At 46.7% G+C, this 22216-nt stretch overlaps 1 protein-coding gene across 1 annotated transcript in view; it reads right to left on the bottom strand.

Moving 5' to 3' along the window:
- LOC121304182 (collagen alpha-2(XI) chain-like) overlaps nucleotides 1-13554 on the bottom strand; it is a 110170-nt gene extending 96616 nt beyond the window's left edge. Inside the window, exons 1-4 of the mRNA XM_041235150.1 lie at nucleotides 13191-13554; nucleotides 2430-2594; nucleotides 1627-1837; nucleotides 250-274 (exon numbers count right to left, since the gene is read on the bottom strand). Of these exons, the coding sequence (XP_041091084.1) occupies nucleotides 250-274; nucleotides 1627-1837; nucleotides 2430-2594; nucleotides 13191-13302 (513 nt within the window). The 5' untranslated portion in view covers nucleotides 13303-13554. The remainder of the gene's footprint in view (nucleotides 1-249; nucleotides 275-1626; nucleotides 1838-2429; nucleotides 2595-13190) is intronic.
- Between the last annotated feature and the right edge of the window lie 8662 nt (nucleotides 13555-22216).

Below are 22216 nucleotides of genomic sequence, written 5' to 3'. Positions count from 1 at the left end.
GTAAGGTGCATGGTGTAGGGTGTAAGGTGTAGGGTGCAATGTACAGATGCAATGTGCGGTGTGTAGTGTGCAGTGTGTAGTGAGTAGTGTGTAGTGTGCAGTGTTCAGGGTGCAGGGTACCTGGTGCAGTGTTCAGGGTGCAGGATGTAGTGTGCAGTGTCAAGGTGCAGGGTGAAGCTTGTAGTGTGCAGTATCAGGGTGCAGGGTGCAGGGTGTAGTGTGCAGAGTGCAGGGTGCAGGGTGTCTCACCTCGAACACCTCCTCATCTAGGATCCTGCCAAAAGGGCACGGTGCATGGTACTTAGGGTCCACATCACCATCGAACACCTGCAGGTGTGTAGTCTCGCGTGAAGCTTCGTCCAAGGTGCAGGGTGCAGGGTGTAGTGTAAGACAGGCAAAGCTTAAAACCAAGTGGTCCCACAAAAACTACCCCTGCAACTGTGCAGGTGTCCGTGTCGAGGATAGGTATCACACGTCAGCTAAAAAAAACAAAGGTCACCCTCTCTAACACCTACCTGGTCAAGTCTCAGGGTTGCCCATGACTTAGAAGAAAAGTCTCCACGTCACTGCCCGCCTCTGTCACACGGTGAGTCAAAAACTCTTGCCCCTTCCACCCCTTGTAGTCTAGGTCCCAACAAGTGGTTGGAGGAAGACAATCATCACGCAAACACATAGTGGTCAACAAAAAAATACTGAGCTTGGTGTGATTAGACCCTATCTGTGTGCTTTGGTGTGCATACTTAAGCCAACAAACTGTGCACGACCTGCATCATCATATTCTCCAACCCAGGCGTCTGGTCAGGTATCAGTTCTGCTCCTTAGAGCGGTGGGCATGGGAGGGGGAACAGCATGGTGGGACAGGGACCAGCAGATAGAGAGAGAGGGGAAGACACACAGACAAACACACCCTCACTCTCTCACACAGATAGTGTTTATGGTATTTGTGAATCAGTATAGCTCAGGGCTCTGGTGTATCAGTATTGCTCAGGACTCTGGTTGATCAGTATTGCTCAGGGCTCTGGTTGATCAGTATTGCTCAGGACTCTGGTTGATCAGTATTCCTCAGGGCTCTGGTTGATCAGTATTGCTCAGGGCTCTGGTTGATCAGTATTGCTCAGGGCTCTGGTTGATCAGTATTGCTCAGGGCTCTGGTGTATCAGTATTGCTCAGGGCTCTGGTTGATCAGTATTGCTCAGGGCTCTGGTTGATCAGTATTGCTCAGGGCTCTGGTTGATCAGTATTGCTCAGGGCTCTGGTTGATCAGTATTGCTCAGGGCTCTGGAGATCAGTATTGCTCAGGGCTTTGGTTGATCAGTATTGCTCAGGGCTCTGGTTGATCAGTATTGCTCAGGACTCTGGTTGATCAGTATTGCTCAGGGCTCTGGTTGATCAGTATTGCTCAGGGCTCTGGTTGATCAGTATTGCTCAGGGCTCTGGTTGATCAGTATTGCTCAGGGCTCTGGTTGATCAGTATTGCTCAGGGCTCTGGTGTATCAGTATTGCTCAGGACTCTGGTTGATCAGTATTGCTCAGGACTCTGGTTGATCAGTATTGCTCAGGGCTCTGGTGTATCAGTATTGTTCAGGACTCTGGTTGATCAGTATTGCTCAGGACTCTGGTACTGACTTGCCGTCGGCCAGGTTGATCCCTTTGAAGAGTGGGTAGTCTTCAGGCACTGGTTTCCCGCTCTGGTCCTCGTACAGGAAGACGGGGGACCGGCCCAGCTCCACTCCCAGCTGCTGCAACCCCTGCCCGCTGTACACCGAGAGCAGGAACGCCTGCAACCCCGCCCTCGCCTTCACCAGGGCCATGATCGAGAAGTTCTCCGGGAATTGACCTGCACAGAGAGACAGGGGTGAGAACTACACAACTACATAGAGAGAGAGACAAGAGTGAGAATTACAGAGAGAGAGAGAGAGAGAGAGAGATAGAGAGAGAGAGACATGGGCCTCCCTTATCTGAAAGTTACTTATGCAATAGCTTACCTTGGGGTGAGAGAATTTAGCAAAACCATCATTTAATGTAATTAACTTGGGAAATGCGCTAGCTGAGTTTTCTTATCACAAGACGCGAGATTGCTCCTGCTGAGAATCTTGACTGACTGAGGCGTTGAATCTTTTAATTATTGGGCATGCATTATATTTAGCTTTCTGTGTCTCATATACTGGAGTGTGTGATCAGGTGTAGGGCTTTTATTTCACTTATTTATAGGGAGCTGGCATATTAGCTGCTTTAGGGGAGGGACTCACCTGAGAAGAGCTGCTTGTTGCCTGCAGGGGGGGGCTGGGACTCACCTGAGAAGAGCTGCTTGTTGCCTGCAGGGGGGGGCTGGGACTCACCTGAGAAGAGCTGCTTGTTGCCTGCAGGGGGGGGCTGGGACTCACCTGAGAAGAGCTGCTTGTTGCCTGCAGGGGGGGGCTGGGACTCACCTGAGAAGAGCTGCTTGGTGGGGGCACTGATCTGGGCCTGCTTGGATATCCTGTATGCCACGTCACCGTGGCCCGTGCGACGAGTGGGACAGAACCCAGGGGCCTTTTGGACCCCCTCCGGGAGAGTGTGGAGCTGCAGCACCTTCAGTACATCAACAGGGTCTGCTAGAGACAGAGAGAGGAGGCGGGAGAGAGGGGTCAACACAAACCAGACAGGAGAGAGAGAGAGAGAGAGAGAGAGAGAGAGAGAGAGAGAGAGAGAGAGAGAGAGAGAGATTTCTACTCTGATGCACCTGACGCAGAGTTCAGACATGATTTGGAGAGCTCTGGTGAGACACTGAGGGGCTTTAAAATTTTTAAAACACTCCCAGGATGTAACAACTGACGTTGAAAATGATGCCAAGTGAATCAGAAGAAGAAGACATCAGTTAAGAGTCTCCTGCCAAGAGCTTTTTAATTTAACTGGATACATTTCTTCAAATATAATTCATTTTTATCGCATGACTCCAAACTAAACATTTGAATCATTTACATCTCTCAGCGGTGCTGAATTTAGAAATGTTAAATCAAACGCAATAAATTCAGTGACGAGCATTTCAACTCAAAGTCTCAATATCCCAGTGAACAGCAAAGACGTTTCTGCTCTGCTGTCTCAGGGAGAGGGGTGCAGGGTTGCTTTCCAGGCAGGCAGGCAGGAATCCATCACTGTACACCTCTTCCTGTCTCAGTCTGTAAGACACAGAGTCCTCCGGCAGGGTTGCAGTGTGTTTGGAGGTGTTCAGTAACACTGAATTCACAAGTTCACAGTGTAGGACCTAGGTGGCGCTAGTGAGTTCATGTTAATGCACTAGACTAGACCAGCCTTTCGCCTTTCTCTGTAGGCCTGGATAAATAAACTCAGGGCAAGACTGGTAATAATACATTATGAACCCTGTACCGATATAATAATAATAATAATAATAATAATAATAATAATAATAATAATAATAATAATAATAATAACTCACAAAGTCAATGTTTACACGTTTATTTGCCCACAAGGGGGAGCATTCTGCAATCCTACAGAATGCCATCAAGTGTGTTTACTATATTAAAAATGCATTTCCACACACACACGCACACAGAGACACGATTTTCTAAAACACACAGCATGAGACACTGCAGTGATGACACGACATCCAGAGAGGAAACCAGAAACCTGGAGCTGGACTGGAGAAAAATCTGAAGAATGAGAGTAAAGCAGACAAGCGTTCCAGCTTGAGCCTGCATCAGAGTGACTGAGTGACACTCAGGAATAAACAAGCCAAACAAACCTACGCGCACCACTCTCACACACACAGGGGAGTGCTGGTCAAACACAACGATGAAACAGACAGGGGCTGAAGTAAACCCTGCATTGAAAGTTTATTTGACGTCTCTCGCGCTGATTCTCAGTAAAGGTTTGCCCTATGTTCTCTCAGGTCATTGTTTATCAAGATCCGGCAATTTCTTGTGTGGGGGGGCAAAAACACTTCTCTCTCTTGGGGTGGGGGGAGAGACAAAGTTTAAACCTGTTTAAGACTCTTGAACCACTCTGTGACATTTTAAATGGCTTTGTAATGTCCCTCACTTTTACCTAACCAGACACTCTGGTAGTCAGCGGTCTGAGACATACACCGAGACGACTATAGACACTGCCCCGACGTCCCAAAACAAAGGTCCCTGCCCGTGTATGTAGTTCGATTTGTAGAAGGACAGAGTCTGACATTCTAGTGTCTCAGGAGGCTGTGTGTTTGTCTATGTATGGTGTGTGACTGTCTGTCAACACAGATGCCCTGAAACACACAGACTTTGATGTGTGTGTCGGCACTGCGTGTCTGTGGAGACACAAACAGAGACACAAATATACACAGACACACCCACACACACACACAAACACACACATAATAATAACACACACACACACTCACAGACACAGTCTCCCCTCTCTCTCCTCTCAGTTTTATTCTCCTATAATCCCTTCTTTATTGCTTTGCCAGGTCTGCACAATCCTTGCTTTCAGTTCCATTTCTAGAAAAAAAATTCACAGCGAGCCTCTCCCTTCAACACTGCCTCACACAGCGAGCCTCTCCCTTCAACACTGCCCCATACAGCCAGCCTCTCCCTTCAACACTGCCTCACACAGCCAGCCTCTCCCTTCAACACACCATACACAGCCAGCCTCTCCCTTCAACACACAGACACACAGCCAGCCTCTCCCTTCAACACTGCCTCACACAGCCAGCCTCTCCCTTCAACACTGCACCACACAGCCAGCCTCTCCCTTCAACACTGCCCCACACAGCCAGCCTCTCCCTTCAACACTGCCTCACACAGCGAGCCTCTCCCTTCAACACTGCTCCTACAATCAGCCTCTCCCTTCAACACTGCCTCACACAGCCAGCCTCTCCCTTCAACACTGTCTGCACAGCCAGCCTCTCCCTTCAACACTGCCCCACACAGCCAGCCTCTCCCTTCAACAAAAAATTCACAGCGAGCCTCTCCCTTCAACACTGCCTCACACAGCGAGCCTCTCCCTTCAACACTGCCCCACACAGCCAGCCTCTCCCTTCAACACTGCCTCACACAGCCAGCCTCTCCCTTCAACACTGCCTTACACAGCCAGCCTCTCCCTTCAACACTGCCTTACACAGCCAGCCTCTCCCTTCAACACTGCCTTACACAGCCAGCCTCTCCCTTCAACACTGCCCCACACAGCCACAACAGCAGCCAGCCTCTCCCTTCAACACTGCCCCACACAGCCAGCCTCTCCCTTCAACACTGCCCCACACAGCCAGCCTCTCCCTTCAACACTGCCCCACACAGCCAGCCTCTCCCTTCAACACTGCCTTACACAGCCAGCCTCTCCCTTCAACACTGCCTCACACAGCCAGCCTCTCCCTTCAACATTGCACCACACAGCCAGCCTCTCCCTTCAACACTGCCCCACACAACCAGCCTCTCCCTTCAACACTGAAGAAAAGAGTCAAGCAGACAAGCGTTTCAGCTAGTGCCTTCATCAGTGTGACTGACACTAGAAGAGACTGAGTCAAGCAGACAAGCCTTTCAGCTAGTGCCTTCATCAGTGTTACTGAAACTAGAGGTTTATAACCATCGCCCTCACTCGCACATACCTGCCCCAGGGTGAAGCTGGCAACATGTCTCGCTCTGACTGGAGTTTACAGCCCATTCAAACTGCACACAAACATGCAGTCCCAATAGTGACTCTCACTCACACAGCATGCTGTAAAACACAATGGGGTGCGATTCAAGCAGCACCTTAAACACACAGAGATTGAGTGAGAAGCTGACAAACTCAATTCCTTGCCCAGTTGAATCTGGTATGGTATTGAGAGTAATTAAACCACTGGACAGGGGGGTACATAGCTGGCTTCAGCACCAACTCTGTTAGTACCATTAGAGGAATCAAAAGCACAACGTCTATTCCCTTTCTATACCAACTCTCCACGACTAACAGGGAGTGAACCAGCTGTAACCAACAATACTAGAGAAATTATAAATACAGCTAGAAAAAAATCCTGCAGTCACTGTGCCAGAATGACGCTGTGTGCAGTGGTGTCATCTCATGCACAGTCTGCAGTTTTTATTTGATCTTTAATAGAGGTTTCTGAGTTGAACCTTGCTTTGTGTAATTTATAATCTGTTAATCCACTGTGTGTAGAGTGATTCATTATTATAACAGAACTACATGAGATGACATGTCTTATAACAACAAGAGACTCCTGCACACCACGGATTCACTCACAGTATAAGAGACTCCTGCACACCACGGATTCACTCACAGTATCAGAGACTCCTGCACACCACGGATTCACTCACAGTATAAGAGACTCCTGCACACCACGGATTCACTCACAGTATAAGAGACTCCTGCACACCACGGATTCACTCACAGTATCAGAGACTCCTGCACACCACGGATTCACTCACAGTATAAGAGACTCCTGCACACCACGGATTCACTCACAGTATCAGAGACTCCTGCACACCACGGATTCACTCACAGTATAAGAGACTCCTGCACACCACGGATTCACTCACAGTATCAGAGACTCCTGCACACCACGGATTCACTCACAGTATAAGAGACTCCTGCACACCACGGATTCACTCACAGTATCAGAGACTCCTGCACACCACGGATTCACTCACAGTATAAGAGACTCCTGCACACCACGGATTCACTCACAGTATCAGAGACTCCTGCACACCACGGATTCACTCACAGTATCAGAGACTCCTGCACACCACAGACTCACTCACAAAGGATATCACTAGCCTGGATCTCTCTCTAGTTTACTAAGCTTATAAAAGTTTTCCATGGTTAATTTGCACATTGAGTTTTCCCCCATACTTTCCCCATGGTTTCCCTGTACATTAATAATAGTGTTGTGTTGTGCTGATAATGACATTCTACAGTTGGCCTCTAGAGGGCATAATCAGATTATTAGATGGTTAATATTGCCAACAGGTTTTACAAGCTTAGGTGGTGAAGTGCTTGAGTGTGCCCTATGTTAATAAGGAGGAATAAAGGAAGTTCTGCTTTACCTAAGTTGCTGCTTTCATTCTTGTATTAACCAGACCTCTCTGCTTTACAATGCTTCCCAATGCTTTACCAGACCTCTCTGTGCTTTACAATGCTTCCCAATGCTTTACCAGACCTCTCTGTGCTTTACAATGCTTCCCAATGCTTTACCAGACCTCTCTGTGCTTTACAATGCTTCCCAATGCTTTACCAGACCTCTCTGTGCTTTACAATGCTTCCCTATGCTTTACCAGACCTCTCTGTGCTTTACAATGCTTCCCTATGCTTTACCAGACCTCTCTGTGCTTTACAATGCTTCCCTATGCTTTACCAGACCTCTCTGTGCTTTACAATGCTTCCCTATGCTTTACCAGACCTCTCTGTGCTTTACAATGCTTCCCTATGCTTTACCAGACCTCTCTGTGCTTTACAATGCTTCCCTATGCTTTACCAGACCTCTCTGTGCTTTACAATGCTTCCCTATGCTTTACCAGACCTCTCTGTGCTTTACAATGCTTCCCTATGCTTTACCAGACCTCTCTGTGCTTTACAATGCTTCCCTATGCTTTACCAGACCTCTCTGTGCTTTACAATGCTTCCCTATGCTTTACCAGACCTCTCTGTGCTTTACAATGCTTCCCTATGCTTTACCAGACCTCTCTGTGCTTCACTATGCTTTACCATGCTTTCTCTGTGCTTTACAATGCCTTCCTATGCTTTACCAGACCTCTCTGTGATTTACAATGCTTCCCTATGCTTTACCATGCTTTCTGTGCTTCACAGTGCGGAATGGGATAAAAAAGAAGATACAGGGAAAGTCATGTGTGATTTGAAAATAAACGTGAGATATAAGTGTGCACACTGATGCTCTACTGTGTATAAGTGTGCAGCTGAGCTGCTGGATACAGACTGGGTATGTGTGTGTGATTGAGCTGCTCTACAGACTGGGTATAAGTGATACAGACTGGGTATAAGTGTGTGATTGAGCTGCTCTACAGACATTGACTACAGACTGGGTATAAGTGTGTGATTGAGCTGCTCTACAGACTGGGTATAAGTGTGTGATTGAGCTGCTCTACAGACTGGGTATAAGTGTGTGATTGAGCTGCTCTACATTGAGCTGCTCTACAGGTATAAGTGTGTGATTGAGCTGCTCTATACAGACTGGGTATAAGTGTGTGATTGAGCTGCTCTACAGACTGGGTATAAGTGTGTGATTGAGCTGCTCTACAGACTGGGTATAAGTGTGTGATTGAGCTGCTCTATACAGACTGGGTATAAGTGTGTGATTGAGCTGCTCTACAGACTGGGTATAAGTGTGTGATTGAGCTGCTCTACAGACTGGGTATAAGTGTGTGATTGAGCTGCTCTACAGACTGGGTATAAGTGTGTGATTGAGCTGCTCTACAGACTGGGTATAAGTGTGTGATTGAGCTGCTCTACAGACTGGGTATAAGTGTGTGATTGAGCTGCTCTACAGACTGGGTATATGTGTTGAGCTGCTCTACAGACTGGGTATAAGTGTGTGATTGAGCTGCTCTACACAGACTGGGTATAAGTGTGTGTACAGACTGTATAAGTGTGTGATTGAGCTGCTCTACAGACTGGGTATAAGTGTGTGATTGAGCTGCTCTACAGACTGGGTATAAGTGTGTGATTGAGCTGCTCTATACAGACTGGGTATAAGTGTGTGATTGAGCTGCTCTACAGACTGGGTATAAGTGTGTGATTGAGCTGCTCTACAGACTGGGTATAAGTGTGTGATTGAGCTGCTCTATACAGACTGGGTATAAGTGTGTGATTGAGCTGCTCTACAGACTGGGTATAAGTGTGTGATTGAGCTGCTCTACAGACTGGGTATAAGTGTGTGATTGAGCTGCTCTACAGACTGGGTATAAGTGTGTGATTGAGCTGCTCTACAGACTGGGTATAAGTGTGTGATTGAGCTGCTCTATACAGACTGGGTATAGTGTATTGAGCTGCTCTACAGACTGTATAAGTGTGTGATTGAGCTGCTCTACAGACTGGGTATAAGTGTGTGATTGAGCTGCTCTACAGACTGGGTATAAGTGTGTGATTGAGCTGCTCTACAGACTGGGTATAAGTGTGTGATTGAGCTGCTCTACAGACTGGGTATAAGTGTGTGATTGAGCTGCTCTACAGACTGGGTATAAGTGTGTGATTGAGCTGCTCTACAGACTGGGTATAAGTGTGTGATTGAGCTGCTCTACAGACTGGGTATAAGTGTGTGATTGAGCTGCTCTACAGACTGGGTATAAGTGTGTGATTGAGCTGCTCTACAGACTGGGTATAAGTGTGTGATTGAGCTGCTCTATACAGACTGGGTATAAGTGTGTGATTGCATGCGACATGAATGTATTCAAAGGGTACATAAAGACTTTCTTATTATATTGTGTTACATGTTCCTACAACTGTTTGCGTAAGGTGTGTGTATTGTTCTATTTATTTATTTTTTACATTTTGACCATTTGTTTTAAACTCTTAAATTGCATTCCCAAGCAGACAAGCGTTTGAGCTAGTGCCTTCATCAGTTATTGTAGGAAATAGTTTAACCTCAGAATTTTATCAAATCTCAAATTTTCCAGGTTTCAGAAAAGTAGTTTCTAGTTCTGGCTCTTGAAAGTCCCTAAGCAGAGAGACGCTGTCCTCTCCTAATTTCACCAGCTCTGCTTTCCTCACACTGAGAGCGCTTATAATTACAGGAGCGCCCGTGCTTGCAATGTATAACATGGTTTTCTTTCCTGTTTGCTTGCAGCTCATAGAAAGTTATAATTTAGCTGCTATATATAAAGCACAGGAGTATAGCGTCGGGCCTCAATAATTAGAGGCCCGGAGAGCCAGCTATCAGAACACAACCCATAATAGAGAGACTGCACCGCAACGCGTTCTCTGCTGCGGCCGCTAGGGGGAGCGCTGAGTCAGGACAAAGGGAAACAAGACAACTACAAACCGTGAAATACTGGCGAAATGCATAAGAAAGTTTACAAACGAGAGGAGGCCATTCGGCTCATCTTGCTCGTTTGGTTGTTAGTAGCTTATTGATCCCAAAATCTCATCAAGCAGCTTCTTGAAGGATCCCAGGGTGTCAGCTTCAACAACATTACTGGGGAGTTGATTCCAGACCCTCACAATTCTCTGTGTAAAAAAGTGTCTCCTATTTTCTGTTCTGAATGCCCCTTTTTCTAAACTCCATTTGTGACCCCTGGTCCTTGTTTCTTTTTTCAGGCTGAAAAAGTCCCTTGGGTCGACACTGTCAATACCTTTTAGAATTTTGAATGCTTGAATTAGGTCGCCACGTAGTCTTCTTTATTCAAGACTGAACAGATTCAATTCTTTTAGCCTGTCTGCATATGACATGCCTTTTAAGCCCGGAATAATTCTGGTCGCTCTTCTTTGCACTCTTTCTAGAGCAGCAATATCTTTTTTATAGCGAGGTGACCAGAACTGCACACAATATTCAAGATGAGGTCTTACTAGTGCATAGTTGCACACACACCCTAGTGATCAGTATATAAACTACTTCTACAATGAAGCAACAGAGTTGAGTGTGAAAGAAAGAAAGAAAGAAAGAAAGAAAGAAAGAAAGAAAGAAAGAAAGAAAGAAAGAAAGAAAGAAACTGGAACTAAAAGCAGCCAGCCAGCCGCGTTAGTGGGCTCTGTCTGCCCGCTTGGCAGGGCAGCCCCAGAGGCGCTCAGTGGTAAGAGCGACCCTAACACTGTGGGCCGGTGCTGGTATATTTTATCTTTCTATTTTTCAAAGACATCGAATACAAATCAAACAAATAAATACATGCACAAATAAATCAACACATATTCACACTTATTCGTCATAACGGTTTTCAGAATATTGCAGGAATATTCGTTTTGTACAATGTAATCATTGTATTTATTTTACCGAAAAAAAAAAAAAAAAAAAAAACCCCTTCCTAATCGGTATCGGATCCGTGGTAATAATGCCATTGATATCTTTCAATAGCTAACTATAAAACAAACTCGTTCACTTCAGCCCTTACGAATCTCCGTCATTATCCCATACAATAATTTATGGATCAGAACGCTGAGTTGGCGGGGCTGACGTCAGTACCGCAATACACCAACAGGCGGCGTCAGACTTCTCTCTCCCCTCGCCTAGTAAACAGTACTCCCCCCCCCCCCCCCCCCCCATTCACAAATTGTTCAGAGCCCGACACCTGACTACCTCACATTTTCCTGTACCAGGCACCATGGGAAAGCATCCCTGTGTGTGTGTGCGACACCGACACACGCTGGTGTGTGTGAGTGTGCGTGTGTGTGCGACACGGGTGTGTGTGAGTGTGCGTGTGTGTGTGACACACGTGTGTGTGCCGACACGGTGTGTCACACGCACACAACACACTCACACGCACACACACACTGTGTGTGTGACTGCGTGTGTGTGTGACACGTGTGTGTTGTAGTGTGCGTGTGTGTGTGAGTGTGCGACACGGTGTGTGTGAGTGTTGCGTGTGTGCACACACACACTCACACGCTTGTGACACGCTGTGTGTGTGCACCCACACACACACTCACACGCACACACACACTCACACGCACACACACGCTGTGCCCACACACACTCACACACACACACTCACACACACACACACACACACACACTCACACGCACACACACGCTGTGCACACACACACTCACACGCACACACACGCACACACACACACACACTCACACGCACACACACGCTCACACACACACACTCACACGCACACACACGCTGTACCCACACACACTCACACGCACACACACACTCACACGCACACACGCTGTGCACACACACACGCACACACACGCTGTGCACAGACACACTCACTGACTCACACGCACACAGAGCTATACAGAGGTAGCATTCAACGATTCGGCGATGGGTGGGAGCGATGGAAAGCGAAAGGGGAGGGGAAAGGGAGGAATATTTAACTGACAGGTGTGTTCTGATTGACAGCGATGAAATGACGACCCCCCACCCCCCAACCCCTAACCAGCTAACGCCACCATCACCACCTTCCCAAAAACTAAAACTCCAAACAGATCAACCATTCACTGTACCCGCCTTACAATGCCCTGTCTATCCAAGTATACAATACAACGGGGCGCCGTGCATACAGCGACATAAAGACAATATGCTTGTGCCGCAATAACTTATATATACGACTATACAATTAATATACAAGAAAAACATATTATTATTATTATTATTATTATTATTATTATTATTATATTACATACAAAGACAACGTTTCCTTCTTTCTGTTTAGGAAGAAAGACTTTTTTTCGTTTTTAGAAAAAAGCAATAAAAAAAAGGAAAGATTTGAAATCGAAGTTAAGGCGAGCGTTTCATAAGAAATGGTTTTGTCTGCGCCCGGGCTATTCCAGGCTCGGCACTCACACTCACACACTCACACACTCACACACACACACACACACACACACACACACACACACACACACACACACACACACACACACACACACACACACACACACACACACACACACACACACACACGATGCTTTGTTAAAACCAGTGGCACCGGAACAATTTTTAAAGTGGGGGGTGCTGAAAGCCATTCAACAGAACTGTAACCCCTATATATGATGGAAGCCATGCAAAGCCAGCACCCCCAATTCCAGCGCCCCTGGGTAAAACCACCCCGCAGATTATAATACTCCCGATTGAGGATCAATCAAAAATACGTTACTGATAGAGCGCAGGCAGATGATTTTCACTAATATGAAGTCCTGTAGCAGTTATCGCACTCGAGAAGGCAGATATGTATGTCTGCTGTTCAAAAGAATGTGCAAACCGGTCCATTCTAAAATATAATGACTGTGTATTCATATCCAGGCGAGTTTTAACTCTAGCTTGTGTGGTATTAGGACACAGACAGGAGTTTCACATTGCCTGGATATAGTTTGCATGCTGTCCTGCATTCTGTAGGTTGTATGGGTACCCCTATTTCCTTGGGGTAGTTTTCCGATACAGTTACCTGTGTATTATAACAACCTCTCAATACCTGGTTGGTGTTTTGCATTCAGCTCTGCATAGCTTGGGAAAGACCGCTTTTTTACGCACACGCGCAAACATGAAAATGATTATTATTTGTGTTAGTATTATTCTTCTCTTGCAAATGCTGTTGCTTACCTGCTGCAGTCGGCGTGCTGTGCCACAACACCAGAGCCAGCGCTGCGAAAGAGGTGAGGTCCGAGAACCAGGGTCGCCGTTTCTTCCGAGTGGATGAGCTCGGCAAATCCATATTTCAATTTCTCACACAGTCTGGACTGTGGGCACCACTGGTGGATAGTGAAAATAAACGAATCCTTTTATATATGTATATGTGTAGATAATATTCTAGATTGCGCAAATATGGTTTTAAATAGAGGGTAGTTTTAGTTCTAAAAATCCAATCTAGTGTGATTGCCCCATTGAACTGGAGAAGTGCGTCGGGGTGACTAGGCAGTGGACCTGTGAGAGACTAAACTCTAAGAGACTCGCTCTCTCTCTCTCTCTCTCTCTCTCTCTCTCTCTCTCTCTCTCTCTCTCTCTCTCTGGGTGTGTGAGAGAGTGAGTCACTACGTGTACCTCTTTTTAACTACAAGATCTTGCGACTGGGATGCGCAGAGCCGACGGACCCATAACCTGCCTTCAACTCTCCCAACGCCTCTCTCGCCCCTTCTTTCCCCTTTTCCCGTGGCTTCTTATAAGACAGCGCTGCGTTGCTGAGCTGACTGGCCAGAAGTTAACGGTACAGTCCTACCTGGCTCACACAGTAGCACTAAGCGGGCCCAAAGTGTAGAAACCTCCGGCCAATCAGGGGGCTCCCAAAATTGCTCCCTCGCTGGCCAATGGGGCAGTGCTCCCCCCTCCCCGCATGCCCCGATCACTCCCCCGCAGCTTTACCATTGGTCCGCATCCCAGGCAGTGTACCCAAGAACAGAACAGTGATGCGTCTCAATCCCCAGTGACCCAATCAGAGCGCAGGACCGCGGCGTTGCAGTACAGTGAGGGCTTTTTAAAAATAGATGGGCTGAAATAATGAATTGAAGTTTGTTGTATAAGAGGGATGGGCGCGTGTTATTGAAGCTATAGGATTTAAATCGGGTCGATAGCAACTGCATTGAAGCACCTGTTAATTATTTAATTATTTAGCAGACGCTTTTATCCAAAGCAAAATATAAAAGCATATAAGTTGCAGGCAATACAAATAAAAAACTAACACATATATACAGTTTATACAAAATAAAAAAATAAAGGAAAATACCAAAAGATTTATAATAATAATATAATAATTCAAATAAATAAATGCAGTAAAAGATTGAACAGTTCTGAAGAGAACTGATAGCTGCTTCCTCCACAGGGGGATGAGAGAAGAGAAGGAGCAGCACAGGAGGAATGAGAGGGAAGAGAAGGAGAAGCACGGGAGGAAGGAGAGGGAAGAGAAGGAGCAGCACGGGAGGAAGGAGAGGGAAGAGAAGGAGAAGCACGGGAGGAAGGAGAGGGAAGAGAAGGAGCAGCACGGGAGGAAGGAGAGGGAAGAGAAGGAGCAGCACGGGAGGAAGGAGAGGGAAGAGAAGGAGCAGCACGGGAGGAAGGAGAGTGAAGAGAAGGAGCAAGCATGGGAGGAAGGAGAGTGAAGAGAAGGAGCAGCACGGGAGGAAGGAGAGTGAAGAGAAGGAGCAGCACGGGAGGAAGGAGAGGGAAGAGAAGGAGCAGCACGGGAGGAAGGAGAGGGAAGAGAAGGAGCAGCACGGGAGGAAGGAGAGGGAAGAGAAGGAGCAGCACGGGAGGAAGGAGAGGGAAGAGAAGGAGAAGCACGGGAGGAAGGAGAGGGAAGAGAAGGAGAAGCATGGGAGGAAGGAGAGGGAAGAGAAGAGCACTGGGGATCAGACATATATCCCACCTTGTGCACAGCACACATGGCCCCCTTAAAATCCCCAAAGGGGATCCCCTAGGGGCAACCCTGGCAGTGGACATGCTGACAACTTACAGGCTGGCTCCTCCAGCCAGGGAAATCCTGGCAGTGGCAATGCCATCAGCGGAAATGCTAACAGCGCCAAGGCTGGATCTTCCAGCAATGGCAGTTCTTGCAGTGGTGCGGTGCACTCCGGCAGGGGCGGGGACGCTGTGTACACCGGCAGGGACGGGGGCGCTGTGTACTCTGGCAGGGGCACGGGGCACTGTGTACTCTGGCAGGGGCGCTGTGTACACTGGCAGGGGCAGCGGCGCTGTGTACTCTGGCAGTCAAACTACTGCTGGTGAAAGTGATCTCCTCACCTCTACATCCTTCTCTGTAGCCGACGGCTCCCTTTTCTTGGGCTGTGGCCCCAGAATTTCTGGCAGTGCAATTGCGGCTGCTGGATACAACAAAGCCCTGGGTGACGACAAGCAGGCATCCCTGGGCGATAGTGAACTGGCCTCCCCGGGCGATAGCGAACTGGCTTCCCTGGGCGATAGTGAACTGGCCTGCCCGGGCGATAGTGAACTGGCCTCCCTGGGCGATAGTGAACTGGCCTGCCCGGGCGATAGTGAACTGGCCTCCCTGGGCGATAGTGAACTGGCCTCCCTGGAAGTTGCCAGCTCGGCAGCCCTAGACGTTGCAGGCTGGCAGGACAGGCCATGAGTTGACCTTTGGCAACTCATGTATAAGAGGGATGGGCAGCAGCAATAAGTGCTCTCCCCCTGCCAGCGAAGCCGAGAGCAGCGGGTCGTCTCTCTCTGTCACTGGAGACTGGCGCAGCTCTCCCTCTGTCACTGGAGACTGGCGCAGCTCTCCCTCTGTCACTGGAGACTGGTGCAGCTCTCCCTCTGTCACTGGAGACTGGCGCAGCTCTCCCTCTGTCACTGGAGACTGGTGCAGCTCTCCCTCTGGATGATGTTGCTGTCCAATCTCGGGCCCCTCGGTTGGTCCCTCCTCACGTTCCCCTCAGGGTCCACTAGCCGGTCCCATAACTCCCTCGAGGATATTGGAATCAGTGGCACTGGAGGCTCGGCTTCTTCTCCTTCTTCTCGGGACGGCTGCTCCCCTTCTTCCTCTTCAGTTGTTCCTCTTTCTCCAGATCAAAGACCTCCTCCACCAGCTCCCAGGAGAACCCTTCGGGCTGCTGGCACCTCTGCCATAAATAAGCTGTCTACCCGCAGTACTTCTCCTGGCCTGAGAGACGGTGGCGCTGTTATCCCTCTTCTTACTCCAGTGTGGGGACCCTCAGACAGGCTAAAAGAATTGAATCTGTTCAGTCTTGAACAAAGAAGACTACGTGGCGACCTAATTCAAGCATTCAAAATTCTAAAAGGTATTGACAGTGTCGACGCAAGGGACTTTTTCAGCCTGAAAAAAGAAACAAGGACCAGGGGTCACAAATGGAGTTTAGAAAAAGGGGCATTCAGAACAGAAAATAGGAGACACTTTTTTACACAGAGAATTGTGAGGGTCTGGAATCAACTCCCCAGTAATGTTGTTGAAGCTGACACCCTGGGATCCTTCAAGAAGCTGGACCTCCTACCATAAATAGCCTGTCTACCCGCCAGTAATGGTTCTCCGGCCTGAGAGACAGTGGGCGCGTTTATCCCTCTCTGTCACCTCCAATGGGGGACCCTCGGGTTCTTACAGACAGGGTGTTTCTCAGTCCACAGAGAGTGTGGGACAAGTGACTAGCGTGTTACCATATATATATATATATATATATATATATATATATATATATATATATATATATATATATAGAGAGAGAGAGAGAGAGAGAGAGAGAGATACATCAGCGTTTCACAGAAAATAAAAGAGACACTTGGTAGAGATGTGGAACTGGTTCCTTTGAAAGTGAGTACTGTAATGGTTTTAATAAAATTGCTTTTAAAACACATTCATTTCTGTCAAATACATTTCATAACTATAACTAACAAGTTTCCACATATTTTGCAATGTGTTTATTAGGGCATTAGCAGGTTCTTTTCTTTATATTATTTATTACCCTGGAGAATAATTCAGTTTCACTCTTAATAAGGAATGAAAACATAGACGGGTAATTTCAAACTAGTCTCCCTTTGACAGGATGGGATGATCGGATCTTCTTCAGAATGGCTTTGGGTAAAGTGAATTTTCTGCACCTCGATGGGATCGTCTGCAAAACCCCAACCCAACACGACCAGATCTGCTATCCACGTCAAGGCCAGTAAATCCTAGTGCCGACACTGGAAACACACCTTGGATTTGCAGTGCTGCTCGCGTGTGTATTATTGAAACAGTTCCCTTTAGACTGGAGTCCGGGAATCAAAGACAGTGTATTTTGTGATTGAGTATAAGCGCCTGCAGAGTCAATATAGTTGTCTGATAACTGCTAACTGTCTGCTAACTGTAAATCGTCTACCTGTATTTTGCATGCTAAGGGTAGAATGTTTGATATAGTTTTATTGTAAAAGTATAAACTTGTATTGTTTTTAAATATTAAAGGGTTCTCTGATTTTACTTGAACTCACTTTAGATACACTCAAATCTTGTATTGAATTAAAACTGATGGTTTTAATTAGAATACATTAATTGATTACTTGTCATCTGAGGTATACAGTAGCAACACTATCATTTGAGAGAGCGGTGAATAGAGATGCTAGATTGGCCACTGCTGTATACTTCTTATATTGTATTACTTTTAGATCCCCTGTATTGATTGAAAAGCATTTCATTAGATACTTGCTACTTTGAAGCTGCTAGCAATAATTGTGTAATTGTGATAAATGTGTGAATAAACTGTTGAATGCTGTTGCAGGACTTGGTTTTGATTTATGCTGGATACACTGTGGGAAAGACAAGCACATTCACTCCATCCGCAAAGAACCTGTGTGTCTCTAACTGAGAGGTTAGAGGGTCTCCCAGAGACAGGGGGTGGCGGAACTAAATACCTGTCACAGTCTAACTACATGCAGCTCAAGCGATATATCACAGAATGCAGAAGACTTGAACCCGAGTCTCTGCAGCATCCTTAGTCCTTGTTTCTTGAATTGTCCAAAACCAAGTCCATTTAATCCAGTTTAGAACACAAGAACATAAGAAAGTTTATAAACGAGAGGAGGCCATTCAGCCCATCTTGCTCGTTTGGTTGTCAGTAGCTTATTGATCCCAGAATCTCATCAAGCAGCTTCTTGAAGGATCCCAGGGTGTCAGCTTCAACTTACTGGTGAGTTGGTTCCAGACCCTCACAATTCTCTGTGTAAAAAAGTGCCTCTTATTTTCTGTTCTGAATGCCCCTTTATCTAATCTCCATTTGTGACCCTTGGTCCTTGTTTCTTTTTTCAGGTCGAAAAAGTCCCTTGGGTCGACAGTGTCAATACCTTTTAGGATTATGAATTTTCTTCTTTGCTCGAGATTCATTTCAAAGTTGGGTCTTGGAAATGACCACAATGTAACCCTGCTTGGTAAGGTGGTAAGGGTAATGCGTGGTAAGGTGCGGTCAGTATCCATTTTTCTGTATAAACTCAGGGTATCTGTGTTAGCATTGTCCTTGCCAGCCTTATACACAATTGTGTGCTGGTAGGCTGATAAAGTAAGTGTCTGGTGTTGAATTCGTGCTGAAACCATGAGCAATATGGCTTTTGTATCATTAACGAAGCTCATTAGTGGCTTCATCATCTGAGCAAAACAGCCTACCATACAAGTACTGGTGAAATTTCTACACACCAAACACAATTGCTAGCCCATCCTTATCGAGCTGGGAGTAGCCTTTCTCCACCATGGTAAGTGTATGTGATGCAAAACCCACAGGTTTTTCAGATCCATCGTCCATCAGGTGAGACAGTACGGCTCCCATGCCATACGGAGAGGCATCCCAGGATAGAATAAGCTCCTTCTTTGGGTCAAAATGAACAAGTAAGCATGCTGACAGTAGCAGTTCCTTGACTTAGTTGAAGGCTTTGTCTTGAGCCATTCTCCAGTGCCATGGAGTGTGCTTGTGCAACAACTGATACAGTTGCACTAGTAAAGTTGACAAATCGGGCAGAAACTTCCCATAGTAATTAACCATACCAAGAAATGATTTCAGTTCTGAGACATTTCTTGGTGGTGGAGCTTTTTTGACCTTGGGCAGAGATCTGGTGCCCTAAGTAAGTCACACTTGCTTTAGAAGGTACGCTTTCTGATTTTTAATATCAGTCCTGCTTGAGTCTTTAACACTTGCTTCAGATTGTCCTGGTGCTCTGTTTCACTGGTTCCAGTTATCAAGATATCATCTAAATAGACAGCAACGTGGGGTATTCCTTCTAAGAGGTTGTTAATTGTCCTCTGAAAAAAAAGGCTGGTGCGAACTCAAGGGGAGGGGAAGATGGAGATAAGGAGATAGAGAAGGAGAGAGGGTAAGAGATGGGCTGTTGGTGAGAAGGAAAAGAATAGAAAGAGAGGGGGAGGAAGGGAAGGAGATAGGGAGAGCGAGCAAGAGGGATGGAGTGAAGGAGATGGGGAGGGAGAAGGGTGGGAGATGGAGAGGGAAGGAGGGAGGGAGATGGAAAGGGCATGAGATGGGAAGGGACAGAGAGAGAGAGATGGAGTACAATACATCTATAGAACAGCGAGCAGTGTGGAAACAGAGCTGTTTAAACACTGGACCCATTCTTCATTCAAGGAAGCTCAATTATCCTGCATTTCCATTAGACTTGGAGGGGCCCACATGCTTCTAGTTTCTTCTAGTTTCAATAACACTGACCCTAAAATACCCTACCCTACCCTAACTAACCCTAACCCTAACCCTAACCCTAACCCTAACCCTAACCCTAACCCTACCCTTCCCTATTCTATCCTACCCTACCCTACCCTATCTTATCCTATCCTATCCTACTCTACCCTACCCTAACCCTAAACCCTAACCCTACCCTATTCTATCCTACCCTACCCTACCCTACCCTACCTTATCCTATCCTATCCTACCCTACCCTCTGGAGGCATGGGCTCCAATCCAGGGGCTAGGGGTAGTGCACAGGCTTCATAGAATGTAAGAAAATGAATGAGCGTCCGACGTTCTTAAAGGAACTACAGTAATATAATTAGAAGGAGCTGCATTATAAAAGACAGCTGTTATTATACAGTCATCTTATTCTGGGCCTGCTGGTGTTGCTCTATAAAGTTGCGTGGAGCTTGAATGCCTTTTCAAATAGTAGCTGCTATAAGCGCCCTGTGGTTGTGAGTCAGTGAGTGTGTGCGTGGGTGTGATTATATTATACATCTTCCTAAACACAGAGGCATCCAAGTCCACAGTATGCTCGTTTTTAGCTGTTTCATATATAGATTTAAACATTGGCTCAGATTCACAGTCCTTGATTTTGGAAATATTCTACAAAGAAACAAGATTATTCGATAGAGGCTGATTTTTTTTCCCCCTCATTGAAAGGATTAAGAAATGATCCAAAAGTCACGGATTCTGACATTCTTAATAATTTGTGCAAAATAAACTCCTTAGCAAGTTTCAGCAATCAAACAGCTTCCATACACACCCCACCCTCAATAACATGCTACTGCATACACACCCCACCCTCAATAACATGCTACTGCATACACACCCCACTCTCAATAACATGCTACTGCATACACACTCCACTCTCAATAACATGCTACTGCATACACACCCCACTCTCAATAACATGCTACTGCATACACACCCCACCCTCAATAACATGCTACTGCATACACACCCCACTCTCAATAACATGCACTGCATACACACCCCACCCTCAATAACATGCTACTGCATACACACCCCACTCAATAACATGCTACTGCATACACACCCCACTCTCAATAACATGCTACTGCATACACACCCCACCCTCAATAACATGCTACTGCATACACACCCCACCCTCAATAACATGCTACTGCATACACACCCCACTCTCAATAACATGCTACTGCATACACACCCCACTCTCAATAACACACTGCATACACACCCCACCCTCAATAACATGCTACTGCATACACACCCCACCCTCAATAACATGCTACTGCATACACACCCCACCCTCAATAACACTACTGCATACACACCCCACTCTCAATAACATGCTACTGCAATAACACACATACACACCCCACTCTCAATAACATGCTACTGCATACACACCCCACTCTCAATAACATGCTACTGCATACACACCCCACTCTCAATAACATGCTACTGCATACACACCCCACCCTCAATAACATGCTACTGCATACACACCCCACCCTCAATAACATGCTACTGCATACACACCCCACTCTCAATAACATACCACTGCATACACACCCCACTCTCAATAACATGCTACTGCATACACACTCCACTCTCAATAACATCCACTGCATACACACCCCACTCTCAATAACATGCTACTGCATACACACCCCACCCTCAATAACATGCTACTGCATAACACACACACCCCACTCTCAATAACATGCCACTGCATACACACTCCACCCTCAATAACATGCTACTGCATACACACCCCACCCTCAATAACATGCTACTGCATACACACATACCACTCTCAATAACATGCTACTGCATACACACCCCACCCTCAATAACATGCTACTGCATACACACCCCACACTCAATAACATGCTACTGCATACACACCCCACACTCAATAACATGCTACTGCATACACACTCCACCCTCAATAACATGCTACTGCATACACACCCCACACTCAATAACATGCTACTGCATACACACCCCACACTCAATAACATGCTACTGCATACACACCCCACACCTCAATAACATGCTACTGCATACACACCCCACCCTCAATAACATGCTACTGCATACACACCCCACCCTCAATAACATGCTACTGCATACACACCCCACCCTCAATAACATGCTACTGCATACACACCCCACCCTCAATAACATGCTACTGCATACACACCCCACCCTCAATAACATGCTACTGCATACACACCCCACCCTCAATAACATGCTACTGCATACACACCCCACTCTCAATAACATGCTACTGCATACACACCCCACCCTCAATAACATGCTACTGCATACACACCCCACCCTCAATAACATGCTACTGCATACACACCCCACTCTCAATAACATGCTACTGCATACACACCCCACTCTCAATAACATGCTACTGCATACACACCCCACACTCAATAACATGCTACTGCATACACACCCCACACTCAA

The sequence above is a fragment of the Polyodon spathula genome, chromosome 37 (genome assembly GCF_017654505.1).
Source record: "Polyodon spathula isolate WHYD16114869_AA chromosome 37, ASM1765450v1, whole genome shotgun sequence".
NCBI classification, from domain to species: domain Eukaryota; kingdom Metazoa; phylum Chordata; class Actinopteri; order Acipenseriformes; family Polyodontidae; genus Polyodon; species Polyodon spathula.
Note: the sequence above shows the minus strand (reverse complement) of the source record. Positions and strands in the feature narration are given on the sequence as shown.